At 43.4% G+C, this 13,619-nt stretch overlaps 1 protein-coding gene across 4 annotated transcripts in view; it reads right to left on the reverse strand.

Moving 5' to 3' along the window:
- Positions 1-6,228: 6,228 nt before the first annotated feature.
- Positions 6,229-13,619, reverse strand: part of LOC122561487 (histidine ammonia-lyase-like) — a 45,350-nt gene continuing 37,959 nt past the window's right edge. For 2 of the 4 annotated variants that reach the window (XM_087999728.1, XM_043713233.2), the window contains 2 exons: positions 12,594-12,663; positions 6,229-10,411 (listed from right to left, as the gene is read on the reverse strand). In XM_087999728.1, the coding sequence (XP_087855854.1) occupies positions 10,352-10,411; positions 12,594-12,663 (130 nt within the window). In that variant the 3' untranslated portion in view covers positions 6,229-10,351. Of the gene's footprint in view, positions 10,412-12,593; positions 12,664-13,619 lie in introns of those variants that run through there. The other 2 variants (XM_087999729.1, XM_087999730.1) reach the window with 2 other exon arrangements.

A 13,619-nucleotide genomic window follows, 5' to 3' on the forward strand; every position in this document is an offset into this window, starting at 1 on the left:
AAAGTCCCCCCTCACATTGGTAATGCCCTCCATGGTGTTGTGAGGAACATCACTATGCTAAATGAGACAGACCTTGAACAGATCTAGCAATTCAAGACTGGCCATCCATGAGATACTATGAGCCATCTACAGTAGCTAAATTGTACTCCAACAGTATCTGCAACTCCAAAGCCTGGAATATCCCCCACTCACCATTACCATCAAGTCAGAGGATTGGTACTGTTTCAGTGTAGAGTGCAGGAGGACAAGCTATGAGCAGCACCAGGTATACCTAAGAATGAGGTATCAACTGGTGAAGTTACCAAACAGGGCTACTTGCAAGCCAAACAGCATAGGCAGCAAGTGATAGATGGAGCTCAGCGATCCCACACATCTAAGCTCTGTAGTCTTGCCATGTCCAATTGAACAACTCACTGGAGAAGGAGGCTCCACAAATGTACCGTCATTAACGATGGAAGAGCCAATGCTTCTGTGCAAAACATAAGGTTTTCCCAGCAATCTTCAGCCAGAAATGCCAAGTGGATGATCCATCTCGGCCACTTCCAATAGTATCCAGCTTCATAGATACTGGTCTTCAGCCAATTCAATTCACTCCATATTATATTAAAAAAAGGCTGGAAGCACTAGATACTGTAAAGGCTATGAGCCCTGAGAACATTCTGGCAATTGTGCTGAAGACCTGTGTGCCAGAACCTGCTGCTCCCCTAGCCAAGCCTTTCCAATATAGCTACAATATTGGCATCTACCTGACAATATAGAAAATTCCTCAGGTATGTATGTCCTTTATTCAAAAAGCAATCCAATCAATTATTGCCTCATCAATCTGCTTCTGATCATCACTAATGTGATGGAAAGGTAATCAACAGTATTGTCAGGTGCCATTTACTCTTCAATAACGCACTGATGCCCAGTTTGAGTTCTGCCAGGGTTGCTCAGCCCCTAATCTCATTACAATTTTTATTCAAATATAGACAAAAGAACTGAATTCCACAGGTGAGGTGAGAGTGATATGCCTTGACATCAAGGCCACATTTGACCAAGTGTGGCATCAAGGTGCTTGAGAAAACTGGAGACAGTGGGAATTGCAGCAAATGTTCAGCACCATTTGCAACTCCTCAGATACTGACACAGTCCACAATCAAATGTAACAAGATTTGAGGTGACAAATAATATCCAGACCACACATATGCCAGGCAATGACCAATGAGATAATCTAATCATTGTACCTTGTCATAAAATGGTGTTATCAACATTGAATCCCCCACTGTCAACATCCTGGGGTTACCACTGAAAACAAACTGAACTGGATTAGCCATATAAATACATTGGCTACAACAGCAGAGCAGATACTAGGAATACTGCAGCAAGTCACTCATCTCCTGACTCCCCATTCCTGTCCACCATCTACAAAGCACAAGTCAGGAGTGTGATGGAATATTCCCCATTTGCCTGGATGAGTGCAACATCAACAAGCTTGATGCCATCCAGGATAAATCAGCCCACTTGATTGGCACCACATCCACTCCCTCCACCACCAACATGAGATCTCTATCCCCTCAGTTCACAGGCTATGACACAGTGATGGTATCAGAAGCCTATCTCTAAAGGAAGACTGAAATACTGAGACACAACACATCATTCTCTGCCTGTAACTGATCCAAAATATGGGAGTGGAGGTCTTTGGTGGGACTGCACTTGGAGGAGGGGAGCACACACTCCCCCAATTAGGTAGATTGCCTTGCGGGCTGAGCTACCTCTGTCAGCCAGTACCCAACTGAGATTAAGATGGGGTTTGGTGCGGGTCAGCAGCACCATTGCTACAACAGGAACCTCTCACCGAAGGTTATCGTTTTTGGTGATGGGGGATTGCAGGAGCAAATGGAGTTGGATCATGATCAAGTATTAGATCTTAGTGAATGGTGAAGCAGGTTCAAAGGACTAAATGGCTTACTCCTATCCCGGATTCATATGTAGGTTTCGACATACTCTCCCATCGTGACACATTCTTGGGTCGGCTTCCATCCTCATGGCCTATCCCCTAAGAGCTGTGCAATTCCACACTGATATGTTGGCTTCATGATCTCAGAGATGGAGAACATGATGGCCAGAACCACCAACCAACCAGACGGTCTTTGTTCCAGGAGAAAGTCAGGACTGCAGATCCTGGAGACCAGAGTCAAAGATTGTGGCACTGGCACAGCAGGTCAGGCAGCATCCGAGAAGCAGAAGAGTCGACGTTTCAGGCATAAGCCCTTCATCAGCCCTTGTTCAGTCTTTGTTCCAGTACAGGAAGGAGGAGTGCACGGGAACCCTATGGGATCCCCATCATAGCAGACCCCAAAGGAATTGCGCAAGGAATTGAAAATTCCACTTGAATTTCCTGGAACCCTTCGAAAGCATCCATTTAAATTGAAAACTTTGCGACGAACAGCTACTCTCATTAATACACAAAGCTTGTGAGTGTTTTCTTGTAACCTGAATTTGTCAGTCCAATAAATTGGGGACTTTGGGCAGTTTGACTAAAGCTTTTCATATTATTGTTGACACTGTGAACAGTGGGCTTGATTTTCAGTGCCCTGCCCCAGTGAGTAATGACACAGTGGAAGTTCAGTGTGCTACAGCCTGGCTCTCATATAGATTCCCCAGGATGGCCAGTGTGTGGTGGAATTAACCAGCTGTGTCTCACCCCCAGTTTAGAATTCCTGCATACAGTGAATTCACTGATAATAGCGGGTGCTCCCCAATATTGGAATATGTTGGGATTGATACATGAAGGTTCAGGGTGATGTCTATTTGTCTGGCACCCCTCTGAAATGACCCGGTTTGACTGACCCAGCACCACATTCCCAGGTTAATTGCACTGGGCAATTAATGTCCGATTCAGAGAATGAATCAAAACTGGAGGCTACATTACAATTTATTATCCTCCAAAAAGCAAAATGTTATTGAAAGGGTTGAGGGAAGTCCATGGAACCATATAACCCAGTGTGGAAGCAGGCGATTCTGCCCATCGAACCCACACTGATCGCCTGAACAGTTTTGTTGGGAATCGATTGATCTTGGTTTGGTAAATGCCAACTGTGATGTACCATGTTCAATGCAACAAAGCAGTCTGATTCTGTGGGTCACAGCCACATTACTAGGAGGTTGCTGTATACTCCAAACTAGCACTCTCTCTTTCAGGATCCGAGTGATTACTCCCCCAACTTTAAAACAGGACCAATATTCATCAAATGGATTTACAGAGTACGGCCCCAGCATTTGAAAGAAATAGTGGAATTTTATCTGCTTTGTTAAGGTATTAATATTGACAAGGGAATCGTGGTGTGGTGGTAATGTTGTGACTTCTGAGCTAGAAGCTCAGGCTTTAAGTCCCTTCTAGGTAAAAACAATGACTGCAGATGCTGGAAACCAGATTCTAGATTAGAGTGGTGCTGGAAAAGCACAGCAGTTCAGGCAGCATCCGAGGAGCAGGAAAATCAACATTTCGGGCAAAAGCCCTAAGTCCCTTCTATTTTCTGTCCAAAAAGATTGATTGAAGAAGATAAATGCGAGGTGTTGCATTTTGGTAAGACAAACCATGGGGGTGGGTGGTGTAACGTGACCTGGGGAGTGTTGTCAAATAGAGAGACCTCAATTGCAGGAACATAGTTCTTCGAAAGTGGTGTCACAGGTATGCAAGGTGGTGACAACAGTGTCTGGCATGCTTGCTTTCATTGGTCAGAGCATTGAGTGGAAGAGTTGGGATGTCATGTTACTGCTGTACAAGATATTGGTAAGGCTATATTTGAAGTACTGTGTACAATTCAAGACACCCAGCTACAGGGAGGATGCTCAGGTTGTAAGCTTGGTCGCTGAGCTGAAAGGTTTGTTTTCAGATATTTCATCTCCATGCTAGGTAACATCATCAGTGAGCCTCCGGTGAAGCGCTGGTGTTATGTCCCACTTTCTATTTATGTGTCTTGGTCTCTTAAGGTGGGTGATATCATTTCCGATTCTTTTTCTCAGAGGTTGGTAAATGGGGTCCAAATCGATGTGTTTATTGATGGATTTTTGATTTGAATGCCAGGCCTCGAGGAATTCCCGTGCAGTCTCTGTTTAGCCTGTCCTAGCATGGATGGGGCAGCACAGTGGCTCAGTGGTTAGCACTGCTGCTTCACAGCGCCAGAGACCTGAGTTTGATTCCTGCCTTGGATGACTGTGCAGAGTTTGCACATTCTCCCCGTGTCTGCCTGGGTTTCCTCCGGGTGATCCGGTTTCCTCCCACAATCCAAAGATGTGCAGGTCAGGCGAATTGGCTGTGCAAAATTGTCCATAGTGTTGGGTGCATTAGTCAGCGATAAATGTAGAATAGGGGAATGGGTCTGGGTGGGTTACTCTTTGGAGGTTTGGTGTGGACTTGTTGGGCTGAAGGGCCTGTTTTCATACTGTAGGGAATCTAAGATGGATATGTTGTCGCAGTCGAAGTGGTGTCCTTCGTCTGTATGTAAGGATACTAGTGATAGTGGGTCATGTCTTTTGGTGGCTAATTGGTGTTTGTGTATCCTGGTAGCTAGTTTTCTGCCTGTCTGTCTGATGTCGAACGAACAGGGTGCCCCCGCCCTCCCCACGATCCAACCCAAACTTTGGGTCTGCTACAGGGATGATACCTTTGTCATCACAAAATGGAACAAATTAGAGGAAACCTTCAAGACCATCAATAATATCCTTACTGGCATAAAATTCACAAAAGAGGAGGAGAACAACCACAGACTCCCCTTCCTAGATGTCACAGTGTAACGAACAATTAATGGAGAACTGCAGACCAGCATCTACAGGAAAGCAACACACACCGACCAGATACTTAGCTACAGAAGCAATCATCCCAACACCCACAAATGGAGCTGCATCAGGACATTATTTAAGTAGGTCACAACACACTCCAGGAACTACGAGCAGTGGAAGAAAAATACCTGTACTGCGTATTCAAGAACAACAGATACCCAATAAAACAGTCCGCCAATTTATCAACAATAAACCAAAGCAAGCTGACACAATGTGCCCAGAAACTCGAGCCACATTACCATACATCAAAGACATCTCTGAAATGACTTTCAGACTACTCCGACCCCTTGGCATCATGGCAGCCCACAAACCTTCCAACACACTAAAACAGCGGCTGATGAACCTAAAGGACACCGTACTAACAACCAGCAAAACGTCATTTACAAAATACTATGCAAAGACTGCAACAAACATTACATTGGACAGACAGACAGAAAACTAGCCACCAGGATGCACAAACATTAACTAGTCACCAAAAGACATGACCGTCTCTCACTAGTATCCTTACACACAGATGAAGGAGGACGCCACTTTGACTGGGACAACACATCCATCCTAGGACAGGCTAAACACACGGGAATTCCTAGAGTTCTAGCATTCAAACCAGAACTCCATCAATAATTCCATCGATTTAGACCCCATTTACCAATCTCTGAGAAAAAGAACCAGAAATGATATCACCCACCTCTAACAAACCAAGATACATAAATAGAAAGGGAGACAGAACACCAGCGCTTCACCGGAGGCTCACTGATTATGTTGCCTAGCATGGTGACGAAATGCCTGAAAACAAACCCAACAGCTCAGCAAGCTAAACTACAACCAGAACATCAACCTGAGCTACAAATCTTCTCACAATCATAAAGGCAGGATGCTATTAAACTGGAAAGGGTGCAAAAAGATTTACAAGGATGTTACCGAGACTGGAGGATTTGAGTTCTCAGGAAATATAGGATAGCCTGAGGCATTTTTCCCTGGAGCGTGGGAGGTTAAGGGATTAACTTACAGAGATTTATAAAATCATGAGGGGCATAGATGAGGTGAATATCTAACGTCTTTTCCCCAGGGTAGGGAGTCCAAAATCAGAGGGTATGAGAGGGGAAGCTTTAAAAGGGACCTGAGGGGCAACCTTTTCACACAGGGGGTGTTGTGCATATGGAACGAGCTGCCAGAGAAAGTGGTAGAGGCAACTACAATTACAACATTAAAAAGACATATGGACAGGTACATGGGTTGGAAAGTTTTGGAGGGATATTGGCCAAATGCAGGCAAATGGGACTAGTTCAGTTTAGTAAACCAAGTTGGTATGGACAAATTGGGCTGTGCTGTATGACTATGTATATATTAATGTTGACACAGTAATCAAATAGTGCAGGCTCATTTGAGATATGGGCTCAAACGGTCAATATTTTACTTTTTTATTTATAGACCTGTTACTCCAGTACTGACAAACAAAAGAACAAAGGCAATTTTCTCTTCATATTACAGAGACAAAGAAAGAAGAATGGCAAATGCTGCAATCAAATAGAAAACACTGAAAGCCTGTGCAAGTCCAACTGATGATGTGTCTATACAAGCAATAAAAATTCTGACCAACACACCCACATGTTTGTAGACTGTGCAAACATCAAGAGTGCCATGTTGTAGTGTTCCTAGATTTCCTGAAAGATGTTGAGAAAGTTTGCACATGAAAGGCTGTTTAAACCACTGAATGTTCTGAGTAAGAAGATTGATGAGGGCAGATCTATCTGGACTTCAGTAAGGCATTCGACAAGGTTACCCATGGGACATTGGTTAGCAAGGTTAGATCTTATGGAATACAGGGACAACTAGCCATTTGGATTCAGAAATGGCTCAAAGGTAGAATACAGAGGGTAGTGGTGGAGGATTGTTTTTCAGACTGGAGGCCTGTGACCAGTGGAGTGCCACAAGGATCAGTGCTGGGTGCACTACTTTTTGTCAATTATATAAATGATTTGGATATGAACAAGGATGTTACCGAGACTGGAGAGTTTGAGTTCTCAGGAAATATAGGATAGGCTGAGGCATTTTTCCCTGGAGCGTGGGAGTTTAAGGGATTAACTTACAGATATAGTTAGTAAGTTTGCAGATGAGACCAAGATTGGTGGTATAGTGGACAGCGAAGAAGGTTACCTCAGATTACAACGGAATCTTGATCAGATGGGCCAATGGGCTGAGAAATGGCAGATGGATTTTAATTTAGATAAATGGGAAGTGCTGCATTGTGGGAAAGCAAATCTTAGCAGGACTTATACTCTTAATGGTAAGGTCCTAGGGAGTGTTGCTGAACAAAGAGATCTTGGAGTGCAGGTTCATAGCTCCTTGAAAGTGGAGTCGCAGGTAGATAGGATAGTGAAGAAAACGTTTGGTATGCTTTCCTTTATTGGTCAGAACATTGAGTATAGGAGTTGAGAGGTCATGTTACGGCTGTACAGGACATTCATTAGGCCACATTTGGAATATTACATGCAATTCTGGTCTTCCTATCGGAAGGATGTTGTGAAACTTGAAAGGGTTCAGAAAAGATTTACAAGGATTTTGCCAGGGTTGAAGGATTTGAGCTATAAGAAGAGATTGAATACGCTGTTTTCCCTGGAGTGTCATAGGCTGAGGGGTGACCTTATAGAGGTTTATAAAATCATGAGGGGCATGGATAGAATAAATAGACAAAGTCTTTTCCCTGGGGTAAGGAGTCCAGAACTAGAGGGCATAGGTTTAGGGTGAGAGGGGAAAGATATAAAAGAGACCTAAGGGGCAACGTTTTCACACAGAGGGTGGTACGTGGATGGAATGAGCTGCCAGAGGAAGTGGGTGGAAGCAAGTACAATTGCAACATTTAAAAGGCATTTGGATGGGTATATGAATAGGAAGGGTTTGGAGGGATATGGGCCAAGTGCTGGCACGTGGGACTAGATTGGGTTGGGATATCTGGTCGGCATGGACAAGATGAACCGAAGGGTCTGTTTCTGTGCTGTACATCTCTATGACTATGACTCTAAGTCAATTTAGTGAGAAATTTGGAGAAAAGTGTTTTGAAGTGAGGAAGGCCCAGCCTCAAATACTGGACTGGGACCAGATATTGGATTAGGTACCTAGAAATCAGTGTCAGAGCCCTGTAGGTTATCCATGTAAAATACCTCAACATAGTAAACAACTCAAAGCAGTTTGCAGGAATGATTATTAAACAAATGCAAATATTAGGATAGGTCTACAAAGAGTTGTGAACATGGCCAAGTCTATCACGCAAGCCAAACTTCCATCCATTGACTCCATGTGTACTTCACGCTACCTTGGGAAGGCAGCCAACATCATCAAACACCACTCCCACCCTGGTTACAATCTCTTCCAACCTCTTCCATGGTGCAGAAGTTACCAAAACTTAAACACACATACCAACAGATATAAGAGTAGCTTCTTCCTCACTGTTATTATATTTCTGAATGGACTTCTCAAATTTTACATTTAATATTGATCTTGTTCTTTGTGTACCTTCTCTGTAGCTGTAACATTGTATTCTTCACTCTTTTCTATTACCATATTACATTTTGTATAGTATGATCTGCCGGCACTGGATGCAAAACAAGACCTTTCATTGAACCTAGGTACACATGACAATAATAAATCGTGGTCCAAAATTGTAGTCAAAGAGGTAGATTTTAAGAATTTCCAAAAGGGAGAGGGGTAGAGAGATGAAGAGATTGGGAAAAAAAGGATTCTGACAGCAGCTGAAGGCACAGCAGATAGTGGTGGACCAATGATATTCAGGAATGTGCAAATTGGAGGAGCAGATATCTTAGAGGTTTTTATGTGATCAGTGAAATGACATACCTATAGAGGGTTGAGGGAGCCATGCAGCGATTTCAATACAAAGAATTTTAACATGGAAGTCCTCTTTAAACAAGAGCTAATGTAGGTCTACAAGGATAGGGTTGAGTTAGGATACGGGCCAGCAGTGTTTTTAAATGTGTTGAAGCTTACAGAGGCTGAGAGATAGATGTATAACCAAATGTGTTGAAAAGTCAAGCTTAGGGTTAAGTAAAGCTGTATAAGGGTTTCGGTAAATTAGCTGATACAGACAAAGAGTCAGGTCATGTTAGGGAGGTGGAAATAGGTCAAATTAATGACAGATTAATCAATGATGCTGTAGAGTGCCAACTAGAGTATCAGGAGGCACAAGGAAGACAAAGGAAAGACTGTTGCAGAAAATGGCTGTTAGCCCCAGTCTCAGACATCACAGTGAACTGGAAAGGTCAGAATCTCAAGTATCTTCATTGATGAAACATTAGTAACGGAGTGTGACCTTCTGGAAATATGAGATATTCAAGTGGATAGGAACAAGGTTAATGATTCAATTTAACCTGTAATTATAGAATAGCGAAATCAGTATGGGGAGAGGGGGTCCTGCTTTATGAATGTTCGAAAGCTTGCACTTACAAACAAGATCTCATGTTAATTTTAAGGATCCAATGTGTGAACATTTGTTAGTACTTGTGAATTGTTATTTTATATTGTGCTGTATTGTGCTCTGACTTGTGTACAAATTGATTTACAATGATACTGAAAACAGAGCATTGTTTGTGATGTGGGGTCGCCTGTGCAAATGCGGAAAATAGAAATCAGGAATGAATAGGCGGGCCAAGACCATACACAGACTGCAGTAAGTCAAGTAAATCTTCCGTCACCACCTTCATGGATGTCTTGTGATGGGCAAAATGCCAGCTTTGCTAGTTGCTTGCTCCCAAATATTTTCTAGGAGAAAGTGATGACTGAAGATGCTGGAAATTGGTGTTGAGAGTGTGGTGCTGGAAAAGCACAGCAGGTCAGGCAGCATCCGAGGAGCAGGAGAATCATAAGCCCTTCATCAGGAATGAGGCTTGTGGGCCAGGGAGGGCTGAGAGATAAATGGGAAGGGGGTGGATTTGGAGGGTATGGTAGCTAAGAGTACAATAGGTAGATGAAGGTGAGGGAGAAGGTGATAGGTCGGAGAGGAGGGTGGAGCGTATAGATGGGAAAGGTGATGGACAGGTCAAGAGGGCTTGGGACTGGGATAATGTGGGGGAGGGGAAATGGGGAAACTGGTGAAAATCCAAACATCTTCTCTTTGGATTTTCAAGTATTCAAAAATTCCTTGGGGAAGAAGAGATAGCAGGCAGATGGGATAAGTTGAGAATAGCATATGGTCAGCATAGACATGAAAGGCCTGTTCCTGTGCTGTATTGGCCCATGTTCCATGTTCAATGCCCACATCCTGCGAGTGAACTTTTAACATTAATACCTGGAACAGAGTCTGGAATGAGAGGCAAAATCTTAGGAATCATCACTCTTGCTGTGACAGGAGGCTAACAGTCTCTATACCTTCAAACTATACAAGGTGTCCAGCTTCCTTTCAGTTGTCCTTTTCAGATACTGCAAATCTCTGTCACTGTTCATTAATATTTCTGATCATGTTGTGATTTATTATGGTGGCTCACACCTATTGACGGAATGCTTGGACTCCATACTCTGTCTATTCTGGTATTTGAGGTGACTCATGGTGTTCAATATATGGTTGTACTGTTTGCCAAACCTGTGAACAGAAACCATTGTGGATATAACAGTTAGACCAGCATTTCACAAATTTGTTAAAAATCAGTTCACAAGCTTCCTGCCCCCAGTTGGAGCTGAACCCAATCCCTCAGCAGTTTACTAGGACATTTTTATATATCTAGGAGATAATGTAATATGGCTACCAAACTCTCCAGAAATCACTCAACATGGAGGTGTTATGGTCATTGTTGTGTTTGACCTTCTCACTGACCCATCCATTCTTTCAATGAAAATTGCAATCTCCCTACCCAAATGCAAATCCCAATTCCAGGATCCACAGCTGCAGTGGAAAGCAGATTTACGAATGGATTTTAACTCCTTTATTTATTCTTGATAAACCTTGCTTTTGTACTTAAAAAAAGCAAAACTCACAATCAGGACATTAACACTAGACTAATGGCTGGCAAAACATAGCACACACTGAAACATGTACTGAAACATAGACATATGCTGACATGCATACACAGATTTCATATAGATTAAAGCTTATCTGATAATTTTCTCGTTGCTTTTGTGGGAATTTGTAGTATGTGAAAATTAGTTATTTTGTTTCCTACAATACAAAAGTGTAGACACCAACAGAAATCCATTAAATCTAACAAGCTGTTAATAATGTGAAAGGTGCTCTTGAAATACTGTCCTTTACAGTCTGATTGATAAGCAAGATGAAGAAAAAGTGAAGACTGCAGATGCTGTAGATCAGAGTCAAAAAGTGTGGTGCTGGAAAAGCAGAGCAGGTCCAGCAGCATCTAAGGAGCAGGAGAGTCGATGTTTCGGGAATGTGAAGAGCTTATGCCTGAAACATCGACTTTCCTGCTCCTCGGATGCTGCCTGACCTGATAAGCAAGATGAAGCTAGTGTCCTGTGTGTCTGAGCTTGTCTATATTTTCTGTTTCAGTGTGCCTTTCCATGTTTGTTTCAGTGTGTGTGTGTTTGTGTGTGTGTAAGGGCATCACAGTGGCTCATTGTTTAGCACTGCTGCCTCACGGCACCAGGGACCTGGGTTCAATTCCAACCTTGGGTGACTGTCTGCGTGGATTTTGCACATTCTCCCCATGTCCACATGGGTTTCCTCTGGGTGCTCCAGTTTCCTCTCACTGTCCAAAGATGTGCAGGTTAGGTGGATTGGCTGTGCTAAATTGCCCATAGTGTCCAGGGCTGTGCAGGCTAGGTGGATTAGCCATGGGAAATGCAGGGTTACAGAAATAGGCTAAGGAGAGTGGTCTTCAGAGGGGTCGGTATGGATTGGCTGAATGGTCTGCTTCCACACTGTAGGGATTCTGTGAATGTGTGCATGAGAGAGTGAGTGAGAGTGTATTTATGAGGAAATGATTGAGAGAGTGATTGTGTATGAATGGGAGAGGGTAAGCAGGTGTATGTGTATGACTGTGTGTGGGGAAGGAAGAATGAAGGTGAGCAAATTTGTGAGTGCGAGGGAGTGTGTGTGAATGAGTATGTGAGCCTGAGCTGTTCAGATAGCCACCATTTACCTCCTCCACCCCATCCCCCAATCCTATCTTAACTCGCAACTCCCATGTTCATGTGAATTCCACTGGGCCGTCTCAGAGTTCAGAGGTGAACAAAGGACATTGTGAGTTAAGCCCAACAGCCCAGGGCTCTACCGCATTCCTCAGTGATCAAGGCCTGGGTTTAGTCATTTATTTCTCTAGCACTACACCTGAACTGATGAAGCAAACAAATATTTTATTAGTTTCAAAAACAGAAATTGCTGGAGAAACTCAGCAGGTCTGGCAGCATCTGCGGAGAGAAAAACAGAATTAACATTTTGGGTTCCCTGACCCTTCTTCGGAATGGGGCAGAGCAGGGGTAGGCCATTCAGCCCATTGAGTCTACTCTGCCATTCAATGAGATTGTGGCTGATCTGATCACCTTCAACTCTACATTCCTGCCTTTTCCTCAATTATTTTCCTGATTAAAAATCTGGCTGGTTCATCCATCTGGTTTTCTGATGTCCTTTAGGGAAGGAAATCTACCGTCCTTACCTGGTCTGATGGACATGTGACTCCAGACCACAGCAATGTGGTTGATTTTTGACTGCCCTCTGAAATGATCTAGAGAGCCACTCAGTCCAAGACCAATTAGGGCTGGGCAACAAATGCTGCTGACCCAGACTACATGACAGAAATTAAAAGAAAATACACCTTTTCCTCAATCAGCAGCTGATGAACAATTTCAAAATCCGGGGCCATAAATCGATCCTTATCTAAAGGCCTGCAAAACAGAAGCAGAAAGACAACAAGCAAGACTTAAAACTTCAGAATCTAGCATAGGACCAGAGTTGTTCTCAGCAATCTCTAAGAGGCTGAAGACCAGTATTGAATGGAAGCTGGTTAGGTCAGTCTGGGCCCCTAGTTTCTGCCTGGTGAAGGTCAGGCAGTTTCATGGGCATGAGATCAACAAAAATTGAGCTGAACATGTTTGAGAAAAAGAGGCATTTCCTGTCTTTGTTTCAAAATACACACAGAAAACTCAGAAGTTTGTGCAGACCGGAATGTGGGAGACCCATCAGGAGTATTGGGATAATCACTCTCAGAGGGACCATGGAAGAGGGTTTCGGCAGTGAATGAGCTGAGCCTGGGGTGCAGGCAGGTAATGACATGATGGTCTTAGACAAAGTCCCAATAGATCAGATGCTCCAATTGTAGTTGTGAACAGGTTGGCTTCAACCTAGACTGTAGCCCAGAAGAGGGATTGGAGTTTGGGGCTGGGGAATGGAGTGGGGACTGAAAACAATGGTTACAGTCTTTCACCTGTTTAATGGGAGGAAATTTGAGGCACATGTATCCCATATATCCTTACACAGCCACATGGGTATATGAATAGGAGGGTTTTGGAGGGATACGGGCCAGGTGCTGGCAGGTGGGACTAGATTGGGTTGGGATATCTGGTTGGCATGGACACATTGAACTGAAGGATCTGTTTCCATGCTGTACACTTCTATGACTCTATGACTCTTGGTATTGGGAACCGGAGCTTAGTGGTCCGGTTATCCAATTCCATCGTAAAGATCGTTTGTTAACACTTGGTGTCCACGTGTTTCATATATTGTCTGATTCTCTTTTCTACTTGCTACTTCCTTCTGGAAGTCTACTTAACCAGTAGATCAGGAACCTTTAACAACAGAAATGCTTCACTTTTTGACACACAAATAGCACTGATTCCTTGAA

The sequence above is a fragment of the Chiloscyllium plagiosum genome, unplaced genomic scaffold (assembly GCF_037043375.1).
Source record: "Chiloscyllium plagiosum isolate Xiang-an unplaced genomic scaffold, Cpla_swu_hap1 HiC_scaffold_23, whole genome shotgun sequence".
Taxonomy (NCBI): Eukaryota; Metazoa; Chordata; class Chondrichthyes; order Orectolobiformes; family Hemiscylliidae; genus Chiloscyllium; species Chiloscyllium plagiosum.